A 22065-nucleotide genomic window follows, 5' to 3' on the forward strand; every position below is an offset into this window, starting at 1 on the left:
ACCCAGTTACTTTTTTGAAGAAGTAACTAGTAACTATAATTAATTACTTTTTCAAAATAACTTGCCCAACACTTCTAATGACATCATAAACCTCTGACTTATGTTACATTAAAGAGACACCACACCATTGTGACTGTTGCAGCAGGATCAGTGGCACAGGGGTTAATCACAGAATTGAAAATGATAAAAAAGAACTCTGGGCTTGTGACTGTAACCCTGAAGGACCTGACAAGACTCAGGATGGTCAATTTTAGCTTTTTTAACTTTGAGGTTCGGCACTTTGCAGTGCACTCTGCTCCAACCCTCCGCTGTAGCCGCTCCTCCCTTCTCTCCGGCCCAGCCACTACTGAAATAGGGAAAGTATTAGTGATGGGATTTACGGCTCTTTTTAGAGAACTGGCTCTTTCGGCTCGGCTCACTAAAAAGAACCGGATCTTTCGGCTCCGAACCAGCTCTTCAGGTTGTTTTGTTGCTGTAATTAATTATCAACAACAATATAAAATTATGCACAAAAGGAATTAGTAATGTAAAAAAAACGTGGTTTTCTTTATGTACTGTATGTTTATATATAAATATTTATGGGGGCCCCTAGAGACTCCAAAGCACTTAGAAATTCCGAAGCATGTACAAACTCCAAAACACATTTCTAGTGTTAACTGAACTTCCAAAACAGAGCTAGCTAGATCACTTAAATTACACAATCGAAAGCATGTCTATTGTTTTTGTATTAATACACAAACACTCATATATATATATATATTCAAATAATTAAAAAAAAACTTCATTAATCTGTTACTACCACACCCCCAATCCGATTGTTGGTACTTCCTGGCTTGTGTAGCCACGAGGTAACAAAAGCTCAACACAGCCCCTAGCATCCTGGAGCACTTCCGTTGTGTTTTGGAGTTTGTGCGTGCTTTGTCTCTAAGGGACACTGTAAATATACTTTTATGTATTCACTCCACATAAAATGTAATAAATAAATTCTAAAATACAAAAACACATTTCAACTTTTAACTACTTAAATTTTCAGCTTTTTCCTTTTAAACAAATTAAAGTGAAACAACACAAAACACTGCAAACCACAACACAATAAAATATAACTTAAAATATGGGGGGGGGGAGAATGCCCAGATCTTCAATAAAGGAAAAGTTGGCATTTAGGAATATTAATATCACACTCAACTGACTGCGTTTTATCTTCCCATTGCACTGATGGGTGGACAGTTCTCAGGTGCCTGTGCATGTTGTTTGTGGAGCTGGCTCTATATTATATCCTTTTCTTGTAGACTCTACACTCTGCCTTTGTTTTGTCAATAAGATTGAAATGGTTCCAGACTTTGCTTCTGTTCTTGGTGTCATTCATTTTCTTTACTGTACCTTTCCAATGTGACGGTGTTGTCTCTTGTTGCTCCCGGCTCTCTTTCTTTCCCTCTCCCTCCTGCTCTTGTTGTGTGCTACTGCTGTTGCGAGTGTAACTACGCCAGCCCCCTCAGCTCAGCGCTGAGCAGAGAGGGGAGGGGCGCAAACGCAAGGCTGTGCTTGCCGTTTCTGCTCCGCGCAAACACAAGGGTGACTTACAGCATCAAGCGAAGAAAAGTGAAAGAGAGGGCAGGAGAACATCTCTAAAGTTAGAAATATCCTGTCTCAGAGTGACGCTGAAAAACTAGTTCATGCATTTATTACTTCCAGGCTGGACGACTGTAATTCATTATTATCAGGACGTCCAAAAAACTCCCTGAAAAGCCTTCAGCTGATCCAAAATGCTGCAGCAAGAGTCCTGACAGGGACTAGAAAGAGAGAGCAGATTTCTCCTGTTTTGGCTTCCTGTTAAATCCAGAATTCAAAATCCTGCTCCTCACATACAAGGTCTTAAATAATCAGGCCCCATCTTATCTTATTGACCTTGTAGTACCATATCACCCTATTAGAGCACTTCGCTCTCGCTCTGCAGGCCTACTTGTTGTTCCTAGAGTATTTAAAAGTAGAATGGGAGGCAGAGCCTTCAGTTTTCAGGCCCCTCTTCTGTGGAACCAGCTTCCAGTTTGGATTCAGGAGACAGACACTATCTCTACTTTCAAGATTAGGCTTCAAACTTTCCTTTTTGCTAAAGCATATAGTTAGGGCTGGACCAGGTGACCCTGGATCCTCCCTTAGTTATGCTGCAATAGACGTAGGCTGCCGGGGATTCCCATGATGCATTGAGTTTTTCCTTTCCAGTCTCCTTTCTCACTCACTATGTATTAACAGACCTCTCTGCATTGAATCATATCTGTTATTAATCTCTGTCTCTCTTCCACAGCATGTCTTTATCCTGTCTTCCTTCTCTCACCCCAACCAATCACAGCAGATGGCCCCGCCCCTCCCTGAGCCTGGTTCTGCTGGAGGTTTCTTCCTGTTAAAAGGGAGTTTTTCCTTCCCACTGTCGCCAAAGTGCTGCTCATAGGGGGTCATATGATTGTTGAGTTTTTCTCTGTATCTATGAAGCGCCTTGAGGCGACTTTTGTTGTGATTTGGCGCTATATAAATAAAATTTAATTGAATTGAATTGAGAAAGAAAAAAAAATCCTTATTGGGAGCCGTCTCGCATCGTTCACTTCAAAGATCCGGCTCTAAGAGCCATTTCGTTCGCGACCGACCCATCACTAGAAAGCATGATTTCGCTGGCTGCAAAAACCAGCCTTCCCTGAACCCGCTGCTCCAGTCGTCCCCTGTAGTGATGTGTCAGTCGCGAACAAAACGGCTCTTAGAGCCGGGTCTTTGAAGTGAACGACGCGGGGTTGTTTTTTCTTTCTCTCTCTCTCTCTCTCTCGCACTTTTTTCCGCTTCACTCCACATGCAAGCCTTGTGCTTTGCGCTGGGAAGAGGGGGGAGGGGCGGTGGTATGGGCAGAAATCTGTGCCATCAGGAACTGAATTTGAATAAGTTAAATTTGAATTTGAATTGCTCGGATTGAATCTGAATTATAACTTTAATAAATTCTTTTAAAAACTGAATATGAATTAGCCTAATTTGAAATTCAATTTATTAGTTTGAAAATGATCATCACTAAATTGAAATTAAATTTTATAGTTTGAAAATGAATTCATTTGCTTTGAAACTGTATTTTATCCTTTAAAAATTTAGCTCTCGAATAATTTCAGATTCACTTCTCACAATTCAGTTTCAGTTCTACAATTCAGTTTTTTGAGACGTACATCCGGGTCCAGTTCAAGAGTAATCGAGCGCAGATTAATAGAACTACGTTTTACTAGCGGACCGAAAGTGTTACTGACGGGAATCTACAGTGTCTTGAGCTGAATTAAGACTTCAGAAGTCATTCGTCATGTCGAATGACCAGCGGATAAACTCTCAGGTTGGTAATAAATGTATTACATGTATAAGAACAAGCGTCATGTTAACAAATGATAGCTGTACAGTAACTTTTATGCTTATTATTGGAGGCTACCGTGGCTCAGGGGGTTGGGAATCGCATCTGTAACCGGAAGGTCGCCGGTTCGATCCCTGGGCTCTCTGTCCTGGTCGTTGTGTCCCTGGGCAAGACACTTTACCCTACTTGCCTACCGGTGTTGGCCAGAGGGGCCGATGGCGCGATATGGCAGCCTCGCTTCTGTCAGTCTGCCCCAGGGCAGCTGTGGCTACAACTGTAGCTGCCTCCACCAGTGTGTGAATGTGAGAGTGAATGAATAGTGGTATTGTAAAGTGCTTTGGGTGCCTTGAAAAGCGCTATATAAATCCAATCCATTATTATTATTGTAGCTGTTTGCTCAAAACGCTAATTTAGCGTAGTTTTCCCTGGATTCAGCTTTGACAAACAAATATGATCGACTGTTTCTAGTAGAATTCCAAAGTTGTCATTTTGGACCCTCTCAGAGTACCCCCTCTGTATGCTTGCAGAGACCCCTACAGTAGGGAAACATGCAAAACGGTGTCCAAACCTTTGTATTTTAGCTTTATTTATGTCTTACACAGCATCCCAACTCTTTATTCACTTTAGCTAAAGTTATTAAGTTAGCTAGTTAGTCTAATTCATTAGTGCAGCATTACCGGATCACCTCTGTTTGAAGTGATATGATATGTGACTATCACTGTGTTTAACTACCATAATAATTCTTAGGGTACTGAGTGCATGCTTAATTAGTTGTTGTTGTTTTTTAAACATACTGCTCCATTAATATGTTTGACAGGCTGAAGTTGTCGGGTCACCTCCTAAATCGACTATCTTTTACAGGTGTTTTGTGCCAGAAATGGAGTGTCCACTGAAGACTGAAGATACTGAATCTCTACGCCTTGCCATTGATCCCTCTTGTGCCTTCATCTAGACAAGAGACAAACTTAACCACTCTCATATGCTCTGTACCTACATCACCTTCCCTGACAGTCGTAGCTTGGCTCATCTGAGGGTGAAATTATAAGAATGTGTTATTTTGCAAAGTACTCTCTAGGGTTCCTAAATAAAATATGGCATTGAGGTCATTTCTTTTGAATTAATCCCTTCTTCTGAAATATAAGAACCTCTCCTGGTTTTAATGGCACTTTGGATTTCCTTACTTTCTGTTCCACTTCCAAACCCAAATAGATGCTGACAAGCTGCCACAGTAACATGGAAGAGGGAAAGAAGTTGGAAAGGACTACTACAAATAAACCTAATGCCTAACAATGTAAAATAAGAACAATAATAATAATAAAGATAAGATGAAGTAACAAGTTTTTAGGTTTTTGTTTATTCCAAATGATCATCCAGATGTCTGGGACTTGTGATGACTAACACCGTAATGGAAGGCCTTAGTCATCACATGCTTAAACTCATTTTTGCATATGCTGAACAGGCAGTCAGACATGCTGTAACTGTGGGGTAGAAAACTGCATGAACACCATACGGCAGGGTCTCAAACTCCAGTCCTCGAGGGCCGCTGTCCTGCAACTTTTCCATGTGTCCCTGTTGCAACACACCTAGTAGATCATTAGGAAGACTAGAATTTGACTGCATGCTGAGTTGGCAATTCAGCCATTTGATTCATGTTACAGCAGCTCATGAGTGAATGAACATGGTGCAATAAAAGTATTTTTAGAAGTATATGTTGCCAAATACATACATTTACTTAAATTTACTTGAGTAGGGTTAGGGGTTGCCACCTCAGCATGCAGTCAAGTTCTATACTCTTGCTAATGACTATGGGCTCAAAATGTGATCATAAATATTTTGTACTTGTAAATCAGGATTTGTATGTGAAAAAATTTTTTTGTCTGTGTAAAAAAGATTTGTGTGTGGACTTAGCCAACAAAAAAACCCCCTGCAAGTTACAAGTACGAATTTTGACCCTATTTTTCTTCCTTTCATCTGATTGGTCAATGTCATGTCAATCACAAATGTAACAATCCAATCAGAGAACAGATGGGTTTGGCTGTCGGAGGGGCGCTTTTTTGAACTCGGACGCAGGATGTGCTGCTAATGCTAACTGCTAACTAAAAGCAAAGGATCCAGAATTTGTTGCTGGCTGCTGGGCTCTGTGTGCAGCAGCTCTACCTGTACTAGATGCACCTGCTCCTTGTCGTTTCTATCTCTGACTTTATGTCCTCTACAAGAGTTTCTGGTTTTTTTGCTGGTTCTTCAAATGTTCAATAAAAACATGTATGCTAATTCATAACGAAGAAAGCTTTGTAATGAAGACTGTCATTTCCAAAACACTGCCCCCCCACCCCGCGGTCTGCAGCGCTGTTGAAAAGGCTGTGGAAGTCCCTGTATTAAACACGTAGACCTGTGACACAAAAATCACCAAACTCGGACGACCACAGACTGTTTTCCTTCGTGGTGATGAAGGAAAACGCTGGGCTGAAGCACCCCCCAAAATGGGCTAAAATCGACCTTGGATGTAAACATCATCATCTCATTAAATTATCCTTTTGAATATTTATTGAGTGTAAACCCTCCAAAGAGCATTCTTTCACCACCAAAATTTAATCACCTCATCTCTATATAATGTGAAAAATATAATAAAATATTATACTTTATGAAAATAAAGGAAAATAGGTAGTTATTTACAAATGTATTATTTAACCCGTCCTGCAGCACAAGGCTGTACGATGTTTTCATTTTTTTGAAGAAACTCAGATATGTTATATGTTTCTAAAATATAGTTTTGTCTTAACTTAATGATAAAAACATTACAGTTTTATTTATTATTGTTTATTTCATTTCATTTATTTCACTTTTATCTTAACACATTTAAGTATTTGATTTTTTTAGTTCAACCAAAAGGAAAAAAGACTTTTATTCCTTACATTCATTTTTAAAGAGACTCATTTTAGGCATCTTTAGCCCTTTTTGCAGGTTCTTCTCCAGGTCCTCCAAGGACATCTCCATCACATCATGGCCATCTTCTGTGTTTTTTTTCACAATGTCATCTTTACTGTTGGGATCATTTCTTCCCACTGCAGCAAAAGTAGGAAAGTAATTCTGCAGTCCAGCTGTGAACGTTGGGCAGCAGTAAGCAGTCCAAAAGTACTCAGGAACAGTCACCCTGTTATTGATCTTGGGTTCATCTTTCTCATAAGGCATGACTCCAGTGATAACATACATTTTTGATGTGCAGACTTTAAGTCTTTCTGCCATCCTATCTTCCAGATTGTTCCAGGGGCCGTTATTGAACTTTGCCATTTGAGGAACAATATTTGTCAGGGTGAAGGTAGCCTTTTTGTCTTCTTCTGTCTGTTGGTGACCACTGGGGGCGAGGTGGCCTCTGGTATAACCAGAGTGTTTATAGTCTTCATTGACTGCCTGGCTGTTCTTCACATCAGGATTCACGTCAGGATCTCCTTGGTACTCCATTCCTGTGTTGAATTCGTCTGATACCAGCTGAATGACAACAAAGACAGACTTTTTATTTCTTTAGAAGCTACAAAGATTATTTATCATTCTTCATACTGTGTGTGCAAATAGTCTTTCAGTGTGAGTTTGTGGGAATGTGTAACACTGAGAGCGTACTGTCATACTGCACAGTCATGTCATTTTGAAATGTGAGAGAGCAAATAAAATCCTACAGACTTTTTTAACCATCGTTTTATTAAAGATCATCTAATTTTGTGTATGTTTTCTTCTTTATCTTGTCCTGTTATTTATTCAGTTATATTTGTGTTATTTAAGTTATTACATTATATGTGGTATAGTATGACGATATCTAAGGCAGGACAGGCAGGAGGAAAATAACTGCTTTAAATGTGTTGCATATTGTTTGAGGTGATGGAGAACAATGTGGCAGTAAAATGCAGAGAATACACACTTCAACAAACAGTTAACATCCAAACGAGCGATTCCTTCACATTGTAACTGTTGTTCTTCATCCTCTCTAAGAAAACCATCTTTAAAATAAACCGTATCAGTCAAAAGAGAGCAGTTCAAATGACTGTCTTTGAACATCACACAGTGATATTTTACATAGCTTACAGGTGGTTCAATCATCCAGTTTGTATTTTTGGGCCTAGATCCCTCTCCAGGACTGAGTATATACGCAGAGAACAATGGTATACGACGGTTTCTGTCATACAGGGTGGCAAAGTGGTATTGACTTTCATAGTACTGACATAATGCCTGGTAGCCGTCTCCACTGATGCCCTGTGGTATCGTTTCTGCGTAGAAAAATTCAATGCATGGTTTAAAGTCAGTAGTGATCTTTCCATAGAAGAGAACACTGATAAACCTGAACAGTGATGAAAAAAAACCCATCCTTCCTTTGAGACAGCTCTCACAGCAAAGTAGAAGGTAGACTGAACCTTTCTCCTGAAAATGAGGGTTGGAGTTAAATACTGTCAGCCTCTGGGTGGTGGCAGTGATGGTGGCTGGTACTAATGCAGATACCAAACACAGGCTGCTGTTTAACAAAGGACAGGGCACTTGATTATCCAAAGTTTTTATCCTACAGTGTCTATAAATTTATGACAGTGTCATGTGTACGCTTTGTAACATAATGTTTTACATACAATCTTAAAGAATACGCAAACCATTTTAACTGTACGCCCAGAGAACTAGTACTGACCACTGACACATAGTTGCACCTGGTTGCAACTGAATGCAGAAAGCATTCAGACTTTTGAAACACACACGCATAAATATATATAAACAACATTTTTTTTCTATCTGGCTGCTTATTGTATTAAGCAAATCATATCTGCTGAATAAGAAAATCAACTAATAAAATACATGCGGATTTTACATAAACCTAAACTCAGGTGACAGTGTGGTGACCTGCGCCTATTCAAACGTTTTCTTATTTGCATGCACACGACCTGAGTGAGTGAATGAGTGTGTGTGGGGCCCCATACTCAGCTGAAAACAAACGGAGACAGAGCCTCCTGTTCAGTGGCCTCCAGACTCTGGAACTTTTCTCTCTTCCTTTCGATTTGAGACTCTGTGATCTCTTTTAAAAAATGAGTTAAAAACAAATGTTTTAAATCTGCTTTCTATTAACTTTGCTTGTTTTTTTTTCATTGTTGGGTCTTGTGAAGCACTTTGTGATTTTATATCTTGAAAGTTGCTATATAAATAAAATTTTACTTACTTACTTACTTACTTAATATATACAGTCTACTATACAGTTTAAAGTGTCATATCAAGTAAAATGCAACTAAAGAAGAAACTAATGGAAAAGACAACAATTTCTTAACCCTGAGATGTATTTTTATTTTTCTATAGTTAATTTTTCAAAATTTTAAGTTTTAATGAACGCCTTCTGTTTCTATACATTTCTATACATTCAGTTCGTTCTTTTATAAAAATTATTTTACAATAAATGGTTACTTGTTTACTGCTATAGTTTAGGAAACTGACATATAGTCTCTGGTATAGTGCGTACACTGTTCCCTGTTATAGTCTGCTCAGAGCGCTACGCTTCCACTGCTGTAGATATACTCATAGGACTCTGTAGATCTGTTACCACACACCAGCACATCTGCATATATTTAGCAAATCTGTATATTTGTTCATAGTACATCTCTATATCTGCCCATCTGTATAGCAATATAGAACATCTGTATGCTATACCGATCATCTCTATATCTGTACATATGTACTGTATATTTGGTCTCTCTGTACATAATCTGTTCATAACTATTGCCCCATTTATACTACTCTTATCTGTATATATCAGTATATCCATACATTAGGCCGTAGTACAGCTGTATATTTGCTTAACTTAACTGTAGAATTTCTCTGATTGCACTTCTAATTAGATGCAAACTGTATTTCGTTACACTGTATTTATACATGTGTAATGACAATAAAGTTGAATCCTAATCCTAAAGATATCACACATAAATAAATTCAAGTTATGTGTTGTTTGTTCCACCATTAATGATTATGATTGATTACACTGATGACACTGAACGCTAATGATGAGGTAATGAGGTTCAACATGATTTTTATCTAAAACCTGTTTTTTGTTGTTTTTTTTTACTTGAGCAAAAGAAATTTGTTTTATTTTATTTTATTTATTCATTTATTTATTTTGTCCCGTTTGGATCTTTAGCATCAGAATTGTTGTCTTAAGGCCAAGAAAGATGCCAAGCGGATTTATTTTACCAAGTGGAACATCATGGCCTTGCCATATTGGTCCATTTGATTGACCTTTATTATAATTATGAATTTATTTTATTTTCAGTTGCTACAAACGGGACAGACATGACTGGGGGACAGGACAGGGAGAAAGAATGAAAGAAAGAGAGGGAGAGAAAGAAAACCAAAGGGGAGAAGAGACGGTGAGAAAGGGGGGGGGGAAAGGAAACAAACAAACAAAACACCTGGATCACCTGTATGGAGAAAAAAAACAGAAGAGAAAGCAAACAACAAAGAGCAACATAATAAAAAAAAAAACGGCACCATCACAATAAACTAGCTAGCAGTAGATATCAGTAGATACTAAATAATAAAAGATATTATGCAGCACGCAAGATAGACAGCGCACAATGTGCTTTGAGGCAGCAGCCAAGAAAGCTGTAGTCCGCGTCTGTGAATACCCGTGTGTACACCTGTGTGCATACCTGTGTGGATCAGCATGCTTGCATTCCAAAGGTTTCTCCATGTAATGATCTGCTAGGGAGTGTGGGGGGGCCACAGCCCCGTCCCCCAGGGTATGAAGCAGGTATGGAGGAGATCCAGGCCCCAGATATCCAGAGGCCCCAGAGTACAAGGACCTGAGGAGGACCACCAAAGGGGGGGGGGACCGTGCCACCCTCCTGGGAAGAGCTGAGTAGAGCCCCAAAGGAGAGGTCACCCCACAGCTACGAGCAGAGGCCAGAGGGGGTTGCAGTGGCGTGCCCGCGGGCTCTGCCGGCAGCCAGCTGTGCCAGAGAGGACCGAGCTTCAGGCCCAGAGGCCAGAGGCCTGAGGGCATCCCACCCCCCGGAAGGAGCCCAGCCGGGCCACAGGCGCCCGGCCCCGCCAATCGGCCACCAGGAGTGAGCCGGTACATACATGAGCGCCCAGCCCCAGACGACAAGGACCACCAACACACCAACGTCTGATGGGGAGGGAAGAAAGGGAGGGGCAAGCGGACCCTCCCTGGGGCCAGCTCCCCCGCTGACTCCAGTAGGCACCCCCACACTCTGGAACCACCTGCAAAGATATAACAACCTCCCCACCATTTAGAGAGCCCCCTAGTAGGGGCTAGGGGGCTCCAGAAATTTGTTTTAATCCGTGTCAGTCTTATAACAAAGTCATGGGGTTGAAAAATGTTATTAAAATCAAATCATCATGAGAAAAGAACGCCTTTAAAGTTCATCCAGTAAACACAAAGGACTGATCATTCTACTGAGTGTAGTCAGCTGCTTTGCTTACATGACAGATAAATAGACAAAGAAGCCAGTTGATTCGGGTTGATATGTGAATGGAAAAACTGAAAACGTCTGATCTACTTTTGACCACATTTGCCTGTGAACTCACAGTAGGCACAGTATCTACTCAGTAAGAAAATGAACTGATTAAATGCTGCTCATGCATGGCTGGAGGCTGAGGTCAGTTTAAAGTGATGTCACTACAGAGATATTTCCATCACACATCCTGATGCTCTTTAAGAACTAATGAGGCAGCATAAAGTTTCAGTCAAAAACAAGACTTTAATTTAGGAGGACGGTTTGAAGCACCCGGGCTGGATGCAGCAGCTGTGAAAGGAAGAAGAATTTGTGATCATCATCAGCTGGAAATTAAACTGCGTTGGAACTTCATGTGAAGCTGTCTGCTCTTTTCTTTCCTGTCCTCATATGTGTCCAGTTCGGCCTCATGTGTGTCATGGCTTACTTGCTGTACGGTCAACAAATATGCATCATCGGGGTCACATTTGTGGAGGGTGGTGTCATTTAGTGAACTGACCATTAAACATGATATGTGTTAATATTATAATAATACAGTAAATTCAGCATGGCTGTGTGTGTTTTATTAGGATTAGGAAAGCTTCAGTGATCTATGTGGTTATTAAAGAAACCTTGCTCACTGTGGTGTATTGTGTATATCATTGAATCTGTCAGACTTCAGCATTATCCAGTTTATTTTTAGCCCTGCTAATAACACAACTTAATCTGTAAACAAGTTAAAGATTACAGTGGGGCAAAAAAGTATTTAAAATCAGAAAGAGGAAGTACACTGCAGCCAGTAACTGCGTATGTCCTCTTAAAAGGGAAGAGAAATAAACACATATGGGACAATTCTCCCCAAATTAGACAAAATATGACCATAAGTGTCCTTTTCTGAGTCATGTTCTTCTCTACACACAACTCTTGGCCTCCAGGGCATAAAACTTTGGACTTATAACCGTGATATAAGTCCTCACAGCGCACCAAGCACGGAGAAAACTCAGTCTCAGTGCTTCAAAATTCTCACAAGATTCAAAAACTGTTTCTGTCATTTATCTGCCCAAGAACTTCATCAAATGGACCTCTATGGGTCCAGTAATCTTCAGCACATGTATCTCACTGCAGCCCGTGAGGATTTAAAACAGTTTCTTGTCTCAGTGCACCCAGCATTAACTTATCAGATGGATCGCAGCCGATCCATCAATATCAACACAATTGTGTATCCCCATGTACACAACTGATTCTTCACTTGTGCACAGCACATCTAGTAATATCTTCAGAATTACTTCAACATGGTCAACATTGATTTTCCTTTAAAATCAACTTTCCATTAGAACTCAAAATCACAACTGACTCGATTCTCTGAAATCCTGAGCCACTTAGACACCTTGCCCAGTTCTAGGTGCCCTTCTCATCAGACTTCCACGTCCGGAATTACTCTTTTTACTCACAAATAAGTGTCTCCTAAAATGATCCTGTCAATCATTGGCTTTTTGTAAAACGAAGCCCACAACTCTTGGCAGGTGCCACCTGCAGTATGCCCACGCCGGAGCCCCCTTCCAACGTCTCAGAGGGGTAGGAGGTTCTTCAACCCCGTGAGTTTGACACTTATTAAACCATAAACTGACCAATAACCTATGATCCTGTGTTATCCTAAACACACATTGGTCTCTTTTACCATAAAATACCATATGACCTTTAACTCAGTACTGTCATTCTCAAGGTTTCATTATCCTTACTTCAAAACTTCACTTTATTCTCAAGAATTTAGTTTTACCACTACTGAGCCAATTTAGTAGTTAAGATCATCACTCAGTGAACAGATAATTTAGAATTCATCCAATCTGCACAAATGTGCTTTTTGAACAGGTTTGTGCCTGTACCTTTAAATCTTTTTAGACCGGTCTTCTGTTCGCCTCATATCAGATCCAACCTTCGGCCACATTTCTTCTCTCTGTCACACGAAGAACCGGGCGGAAACACCAAATATTAACCCCGATTCTTTTGTCCCCGTGATAGAACAGAGAAACCCGACTCATAGTGGTCAAAACATTTTATATTTCTTTTTATTCAATCATCTTCTGGAAGAGAGAGACCCCTGCACAGCTCAAATGCCAGTTTCAGGATCTCTAACATTTTTAGCTCCAAGTGTGTCTTATATGGTGTTATTTCTGCACTTTACACGTCACACAGTCTCAAACATTGCTTATATGGAAAAGTTCCTCTTTTCTGTGTCTTATCTATTAATATATCTGTGCACTAAAACTTCCTGTTTTTCAGTCTGGCTGAGCACTTAGCTTGTGAGTCAAAAGTGGCCTTGCTCTACAAGCCTTCATTATTAAAGTACATAAAACAATCTAATGAGCAGATACACATTAAAAATATCTCTCTATTTCTTAACACTGCACTCACATGGACTCCACAGTCACCAGATCTCAGTACAATAGAGCACCTTTATGATGTGGTAAAATGAAGATTCACATCAGAGTTGTGCAGCTGACAAACTCTGTGACACCATCATGTCAATATGGACCAAAATCTCTGAAGCATGTTTTCAGCACCGCACCAGACAAATGGAGAAAACTTTATTGAAACTGGAAACTAAATAATTTTGAGTAAAACCAGTAAACTCTGTATCAGGTAGAAAAGAAAAACACCCACACTCTCCACAGGTCCTGCTGTTAGTTTTCTCCTATTTACTGGATTTTATGATAAATACTTTTTTGTTGTCTCATAATTTCTAGAGGTTTTAGAAACACTGCCTTTGCTACTGATTTGCTAGACAATAAAACACTGGCCATACGAGACAATCAAATAAAAGTTATTTAAACTAAAACACTGTTTTGAAACTATTTACCTCACGCTCCATGGATGAAATATTCCCCCCAAAAACATAATCCACACTAAACAACATCAGCAGACAGGAAGCTGTTATGGCATCACATGACATTAAGTTTTATTTTTGAGATGTTTTGCAATCTAATCTGTTACATACAATATAGAAATGAATTGAATATTGAAATGAAATGCAAACAAAAATATCCAGGAATTTTGTGATCATCTTCAATTATCAGAAGTCTGACACGAATCAGAAAAGATTTAAAAATATGCTTTAGTATGTTTAGAGAAATGAAGCTTTATTGTACAAAATGTGCTATTTTCTAAGATTGAACTGATGAATTATCATTTGCCAGTTTTTACTAATCCACTACTTATAACATGAAAAAGTATAAAACAAAGACATTTTACCTTCAAATAAGTGACTATCTTGTTCATGAAGCTTCTTTACTTTTTGTTGCATAAGAGAATGATTTTATGAATTTTATCGTTTTAACATAAAATCTCACAGATTTCAGCGCTACCACCGTATACACCGAGCCCAACCAGGAGTGGTGTATAGCGCTGGGTACAGAAGCTATGGAAAAGAGTCATGGTTCGAGTGCTTTCAGAGACGCTGTAGAAGGACAGAAAAATGTAATTATCTAAACCCTTATTCAGGAACACTCCAATTCTCGAGGACTGTGGACCTTTAATGAAAGTGCTGCTGCCTGAATGTCTGAATGTATAACCGCCACTGAAACACTCCAGCGCCCATGACCTCTTATTGTTTCCAAAAGCACTCTCTTTTCCTGATCTGCTTACACTGCTGTAAGCTAATGCTATAAAGACATCATCCCCGCTCCACTCCACCTCCCAGTAACAAGGTCCTGTGAAACTCTCTCTGCTCAACACCTGAGGCCAGTCAGTGAATCTGTCAGTGTGATCATAGCGCCTGATTGTCTGAGTATGACTATATTTTGCTTTTAAGCCAGGCCCAAGCACAACACGCTGGTGTGCTGTGTTTGGGTTAAATGTGATTTCACATTTATATTTTAGGAATTCAGCTCTGGTCTTGGGCTCTGACTCTGCCTGATAAACATCCCTTTGAGTTTCTTCAACAGCAGTTATGGTCCATTCAACACTGGACTGCAGTTTCTCTCTGGACTCTGACACAGCTGCTGCTGCATCCTCGGTGTAGCTCTCAGGATGAATATTGATTCTGGCTGAGTCTGGAGCTTCACTGAGACGTGACAGCAAGGTGTAGTTGTGTAGAAACTGGGTGGGGTCCTCTGTGTGAGAGAGCTGCTCCAGCTCAGTTTTTCTCCTCCTCAGCTCAGAGATCTCCTGCTGCAGGACCTTCACACTTTTCTCTTTCTCTTTAATTTTCCTCTCGATGTTCTGCTGTCTCTCTTTGAGCTCTGTCTGCTTCTCGCTCATCTCTGCTGCAGTGGAAACTGTGTCGTGGCCTTTATGTTCATCCATGGAGCACAGATAACAGATACACTGCTGATCAGTGCGGCAGAAGATCTTCATCACCTCATTGTGGCGAGGGCACATGATCTCCTGGAGCTGCTGGGAGGGGTCCACCAGCTTGTGTTTCTTAAAGGCAGAGGATTCATAGTGAGGCTGGAGGTGCTGCTCACAGTAAGAGGCCAGACACTGCAGACAGGACTTGACAGCTTTCAGCTTTGTCTCAGTGCAGACGTCACAGCTCACATCTTCATGTTCAGCATGACAGAGATCAGCTTTAGCAGCTTGGAGTCCAGTCTTCTTTGTTTCCTCCACTAAATCTGCTATCACGGTGTTTCTCACCAGAGCAGGCCTCGGTGTGAAGGTCTGTCTGCACTGAGGACAGCTGTGGGTTTCCTTCTGATCCTCTTCATCCCAGTAGCTTTTAACACAGTTCATACAGTAGCTGTGTCCACAGGGAATAGTCACCGGCTCCTTCAGGAGATCCAAACAGATCGAGCAGCAGAGTTTGTCTCGGTTCACCTGGTTTTCTCGCTGCGCCATTTCCGGGATGCTAAATGCAATTTAGCTCGTTGTCGCCTCAATAATCCAACTCTTTTCAAACACTCAACGTCGGTTGGAAGAACACAGGAAAGCTTTATTCTGCGTGGATATTAAGCAGGTCAAACTCACAAGTCTTCTTGCTGGATGATATAAAACTGCAGAAGTTTGACGGTCTGGAAATCTGAAAGTTAGCTTAAGTAATCCAGCGAGGGTTGGTCTCTTAACAGCGCACAATTAACACAAAGGTACAAAGGAAGCGCAAAGTTCCTCCTCTTTATGTGAGCATGAAGAAGGTACAGAAGAAAAGAAAAATAGAAGTATATCACGTTATAACGTGAAAAGTTTATTGTTCTAACAAGATACTTTTCACGTTTGAACAACATAATATCACGTTCATACAATATAAATATTATATTGTACGAACGTATAAAGTTTTCACGTTATAACATATTGTATTGTTCGAACATGATATATTACCATAAAACACAGTGAAGTGGGTGACAGTGCAGATCAGAGTGCGAGAAAATGGCTCGTTTATTGGAATGAATTAAGTTCTATTTTATGCTTGGATTGAGGCATGGGGAGATTTTGCTGTTATTGAGCAGTTTGGACAGTATTGTGATAAGCATGCGGACACTTAGAAGAAACCTAAAACGCATGGGACTGTACAGGAGAAAGAATGAGTCCGATCCGATTGAGGTAGCACGATTTCTTATTGATCAACTGGAGGAACACGGGAGGCTCCATGGATACAAACTACACCACCTGAACTGCATTCAGGCAGGTTATGTTGTCACGCAGAGTACTGTGAGACATTTACTGAAATATCTTGGCCCTTATGCGATGTATATAACAAATCCTGGACCAAATTTCATGTGGCATGTTGACTCCTATGGCAAACTGAAGCCTTTTGGAATCTGTATAAATGGAGCTATTGGTGGTTTTTCAAGAGTTATGATTTGGCTTCATGCCTATTCAACAAACAATGATCCCAAAGTCATTGCTGGATATTTCATAGCAGAAGTTGAAAAGAGGATGGGAACACCTGTTAGGATTCACTCTGATTTGGGAACAGAAAATGTCATAATGGCCGAGATGCAACGATTCTTGCGCTGGACTATGGATCCGAACGTCAGAAACGGTTTTATTACTGGGTCCAGCAATCACAATCAGCGTATTGAAAGCTGGTGGGCCTTTCTGAGACGACATCATGCTCAGCACTGGATAAATCGTCTCCAGGAACTAAAAGACCATGACTGCTTTTCTGGATGTTTTTTGGACAAGCAGCTCATATTGTTTACGTGCCTGAACGTCATCGAGGTATGTAACCATGTTTATATTCTTTTAATGAGTCATTGTGTGTGTGTGTGTGTGTGTGTGTGTGTGTGTGTGTGTGTGTGTGTGTGTGTGTGTGTGTGTTAGAGAGACACGGAGAGAGAATAAAAAGTTTGCTTTAACACCCACCATGCACCATCCCTATTATTATCACTGCGTTCAGGATATGAAAAAAATGCATATTTCACTGGCCAGAAACATAAAATGTCTAAAACAATTCACGTTTAATAATTACTTAAAATTTTCCACAGTATCACGTGTCTACCACTGTTATTCTTGTTGTTGAGTATTTTTGATAAACTCTGTTTTTCTGACTGTCACTGTGTGGTGCTTTTGGGTAACATGTTGAGCCCAGAGAAATGTGTTCTTTTACTGATATGAGATTTTTAATTTTTAATATTTAATAGGAAGAGCTGCAGCAAGTTGCACATATGTGGAACACCCACATAATACGCAGAAGCAGAAATGCAGTTGCTCCAAGTGGGCGTCCGATTCTCATGTACACCATCTCTCATCTCATTGGAGGACAGGATCATCTGAAAGAGGTTTCTCGGGAGGCAGTGGATGCTTGTAAGCAAGAAGGCCAACAGAGAGGACCTTATACCTGTGATGAAGCCGTTTTCAGCTTGTGTTGCCTTATAACGTCAGAGAACTTCTTACTTCCACCAAGCACAGCAGATGAATCTGTATCTCTTCCTGAGAGCCTATATACTGAAGGACTTATAAACCTAAATATAATTGGGCTTTGGGAATTTTTACGGACATATTTTTTTGGTACAATGTTTTATTTGTGCAATAAACAATAGAAAAGACAATTATTATTATTTTGTTTGGATTTTCGGTTCAAGATAGTAGCATTAAATTCAGTTTTTTTGAATTCCTTTGGCGGCAGAAAAAGATTGGACTCAGAGTGGTCAAAGTTTTAAAAATTATCTTTATTTTACATTTCTGGAGGCCTGAACACACAAAGACTACTGCATTCAGCCAGCATGGTTATATTTCTGCAGCACGTCACACACACTCAGTTCCTCTTTCTTTTTGTGTCTGATTTCCTCTACAGCTCTGCACTAAACTTCCCCTTTCTAAAGTCTGTTGCCAGGGCGACCTGTCACCCTCTGACCTAGTTTTTGTCTCGTCTGGGCTTGGTTTCCAAAGGCCTCTCTTATTAAAATACATAAAACAATATAATCAGAAAATAAGCACTAAGAATATATATTTATTTCGTGACATACCCCCTTTTTAACTAATTTTATTAGTTAACCTAATTAACTGACTCCCTCAATAACTACTGTGAACTAAAAACAGATATAATTAGATTTTTCTGGTAAAAGGTCCTACATCACTTTTGTCACTCTTTCCTCTTTCAAAAATGTACTCCTGCTTTCTTCACCCCCTTTAACGGGTAGCGCATATCCGGCCTTTACACTGTTTTTGGGCAATTTACATAACATAAAAATCCTACAAACTATTACTAAAGTCCCTCTCATTACTCTTCATTACTTTATGCTCACATTATAACCTCTGTGTAACAAGTTTTTGATCTTCTTTGCAATCTAAACAACTGCTCTTCTGAGAGGTTTCTCTGTGCTTCTTTTGGGTCACATCCGTGTCCCTCTCTCTTGGCCTGATCCGTTCAGACGGATCCTTCCTGGATTCTCGCCTACCCCTTCGTAGTTTTGCTGCGGTTCTGGAAACTGCTCCTTCTTCTGTAAAGGACAGAAAACGAAAACACCTCTCTCTGCTACGCCTCAATATTCTAATATGTTCATCAATTGTTATCTAAATTGTCCTAAGTTAGTTCAAACTATCATGTTCTGGGCTCTATCGTTTATATGTATTTAATCTCCATGTTCTTTATGTGTGTAACCGACGCTTTTAATTTTATTCGACACACCCAGGGGAAGATATACACCATCACCATATCAGCATAGATCTCCACTAGAAAGCACACTTCAAATGGTTTTTGTCTATCAGGGTTTACGCCCCTTTTTGCTTCAAGCAGATACCTAACATGCAAAAAGTTACAGTTAGTGACAGTCGCCACAGTTCCTTTTTTGATAACCTTTAACACACTTAAAGAGACAATTTCCCCGCCTCCGCTCCAGTTGTTTTCTGTCATTGCTCTCTTCACCCTTATCTCTGGAACATCTCGAGCACGTCTTGTACAAAACTGTTATTTTTACAGGCACAAATGCAGTTACAAGCAACATATGTCTCACCTCTACCCTAGAAATAGGTCCACGTCATGTCTGTGTCTGTAAGCATGTTTGCATTCACCCCTAAGCACTCTAAATCCCTTTCCTACGATATTTCAATCCAGACAGTCACACTGAACAAAGCTTATGACCTTCACAAGACTGAGTGGGAACTCCTATGAGCACAATTGCAATGTGTGTATGAAAAATGATAATAAACGCTTATTCTAGAAATCCAAAAGAAATCAAACATTTTCAATCCTAACATCTTCCCTCCCTTCACCAAAGGATATGTTTTATTCAAGCTGCCGCCCCACAGTTTCCCCTTGAGTGTGGTATTCAGCTTCCTATGAACACCGGCATTTTATCTTCTAAAAAGGATTCAGTTTATTCTAATCCTTTGGTTTAAACATGAAAATAATGATTTCTGCCTAAGTTTTACCATACTTAAATTATCAAACACACAAAAAGTCATAAAATGATCATATAATCCATTGTTCCACATTAGACCTAAAACTCACCCTTTTTGACACATTTCCATGTGTCGAACAAAACCACAATTAGGAAATTAAAAGAAAAGAAAAAGGTTAATCATATTATTTCTCAGAACACCTCAGCAATTCTCCTCTCGAGTATATTTGCCTGCAAACCTGTGTTAAGGAATAAAATCAGTTTAAGTATCATGTTAAATCTTTTGAACTCCTGGCTCCATCCAGAGCCTGCATCCTCGGAACTGCCTAGAAACAAACCTGTGTGTTAACCTGAACTTCACATTTGAAACTCAGTTTTCCCCACTTATGATCCAATCTGTGTTATAAGAAACAAAACTTAAAACAGTTATCAGTCATGTGCTTCATACAAAATTTCCATACCTTTTTAATTTCACCTCGATCCTCTGCGTGTCATGGTACTTCTTTTAATTTTGACTTTATCAGAGCTAACCAAAATGTGTTTTACTTTCCTTACTTTGCTCCTGTTTCCCTCCAGTACCACCTCGTATCACATACCCTTACCGATTGTGCTCTTTTAATAATTTACTGTTTTAAAGGGAAAAACCCTCGGTCCCCTGGACCAGTGTTTGTTATTCCATAACTCTATTCTTTTTATTAATACTTTCTCTTTATTGATTTTCATCTTATTTTACATACAGAACTAAAGAGGGCAAGGGAAATCAACACAGTCACATATGTTCACATATTCCAAAATACACAACGCCTTGTTTTACTTACACATACTACATATTACACAGGTGCATGTTCCATTCAAACAAATTCGTAGCTGTCCCTCTGCATCACAGAGGTATCAGTTTCTAGTCTCTTGACGTATAACGATCCCATCGTTCCCAAAGTCTCTCTCCTTTCTCCTTCTGTAGCCGCAGTGAGAGGGTAATCAGTTCCATATGATGAATTGTGTTAATAATGTCTATGACCAGCTTCCGTGTGGGGGGGCTTGTCTGTAACCAACACCTAGTAATTGCCTTTTTGCATGCAACCATAACTATTTTCAGTAAGTATGAATCTCTGTTATTTATATCCTCAGGGATATTCCCAAGGTACATGGTACTAAAGGAGAAGTCCAGTGTTACTTCCAGCACATCCATCACCATTTGTTTAATCTCCTCCCAAAAGGTCTTCAGTTTAGGGCATGACCAGAAGACATGGAAGCAACCTGCAGCGACCTCCCCGCTCTCCCTCCAGCATGAAGCGCCTGAACCACTTATTTCGGATTTCTGCTTTGGTGTGATGAAGAATCTAATTAAATTCTTCCATCCAAAATCTCGCCATGTTAAAGAATTTGTGGTAGACAACACATTCTTCCACATCCGCAACCAATCTTCCTCTGAGATAGTTATACCTGCTTCTTTTTCCCATCGATGACTGACATATCTTGTTGAGGTCTTTTTCATGGCTGTAAAACTTCTGTATATTTTGCCTATAGTACCTCTTATAATGTTCTCACCATAAGCATCCATAAATATTCGGATCACCCCACTAGCATCTGCGTCAAGCATTCTAATTTCCTTCCGGAAGAAGCTCCGAACCTGCAGGTAACGATAAAAATCTTCCCTGCCGATCTCGTAAATCTGACACGTCCTCAAAATTGATCAGCTCCCCATCTTACAGATCGCAGTGATTCCATGCCTGGACCACTCCCTGAATTTATGGTCTAACAATGTTGGAAGGAAGCGTGGGAGATACGCTGGCCATCCCAGCAACCCTATTTCCCTATTAAGACCAAAAATTTTAATCACATCTGCCCATTTTTTCAGGGAAAAACTTACACAGAAATTTTGCATCTGATATGCCTGTGGCAAACTCTCAAGGGACCCCAGAACAGACTGTATTGGGAAATCCATCAAAGAAAGCTCAATGTGCTTCCATTTTGCCTCAAACTTAGAGTTACACCAGCACACTAGAGGTCTGATCTGGGCTGCCAGATAGTAATCCTCAAAGCACGGTAGAGCCATGCCCCCCCGCTCACCAGGCAGCTGCAATGTTGCATATCTCACTCTCGGTCTTTTATTTCCCCATATGAATCTTGAGCAATGCATATCCCACTCCCTAAATTGTTTTGCTGGAACCTCAACTGGAAGTGCTGCAAACAAATATAGCAGCTTTGGGAGGATATTTATCTTTATCGCTCTAACTCTGCTGCCCAGATCGAGGGGGAGCAGAACCACCTCTCCAGATCTTCATATATCTTCTTGTTCACCCGATTATAATTAACTTCATATAACAATGCAGGGTCTTTTCTCAGCAGGATCCCCAAATACTCCATTTGAGATTGATGCCATCCGAATCTATATCTTGCTACCAATTGTCTTGAGGGGTTAAAGAAGAATGTCAAGATTTGAGTTTTTTGA

The 22065-nt window shown here is 40.1% G+C and overlaps 2 protein-coding genes across 2 annotated transcripts; both read right to left on the reverse strand.

The window, feature by feature from the left end:
- Window positions 1-6218: 6218 nt before the first annotated feature.
- LOC146575350 (endonuclease domain-containing 1 protein-like) lies at window positions 6219-7759 on the reverse strand. Its single transcript, XM_085272478.1, has 2 exons — window positions 7445-7759; window positions 6219-6856 (listed from the first exon to the last, which is right to left on the reverse strand). The coding sequence occupies exons 1-2, from the start codon at window positions 7721-7723 to the stop codon at window positions 6272-6274; spliced, it is 864 nt and encodes a 287-aa protein (XP_085128604.1). The 5' UTR covers window positions 7724-7759; the 3' UTR covers window positions 6219-6271.
- A 6362-nt stretch (window positions 7760-14121) lies between these two features.
- LOC146575351 (tripartite motif-containing protein 16-like) lies at window positions 14122-15694 on the reverse strand. Its single transcript, XM_085272545.1, has one exon. It carries the CDS (start codon window positions 15670-15672, stop codon window positions 14170-14172), a length of 1503 nt encoding a protein of 500 aa, XP_085128671.1. The 5' UTR covers window positions 15673-15694; the 3' UTR covers window positions 14122-14169.
- Window positions 15695-22065: the final 6371 nt, after the last annotated feature.

The sequence above is a fragment of the Mchenga conophoros genome, linkage group LG4 (assembly GCF_057382185.1).
Source record: "Mchenga conophoros isolate Kocher_MC1m ecotype Shallow Benthic linkage group LG4, M_conophoros_male_GT1.1, whole genome shotgun sequence".
Taxonomy (NCBI): domain Eukaryota; kingdom Metazoa; phylum Chordata; class Actinopteri; order Cichliformes; family Cichlidae; genus Mchenga; species Mchenga conophoros.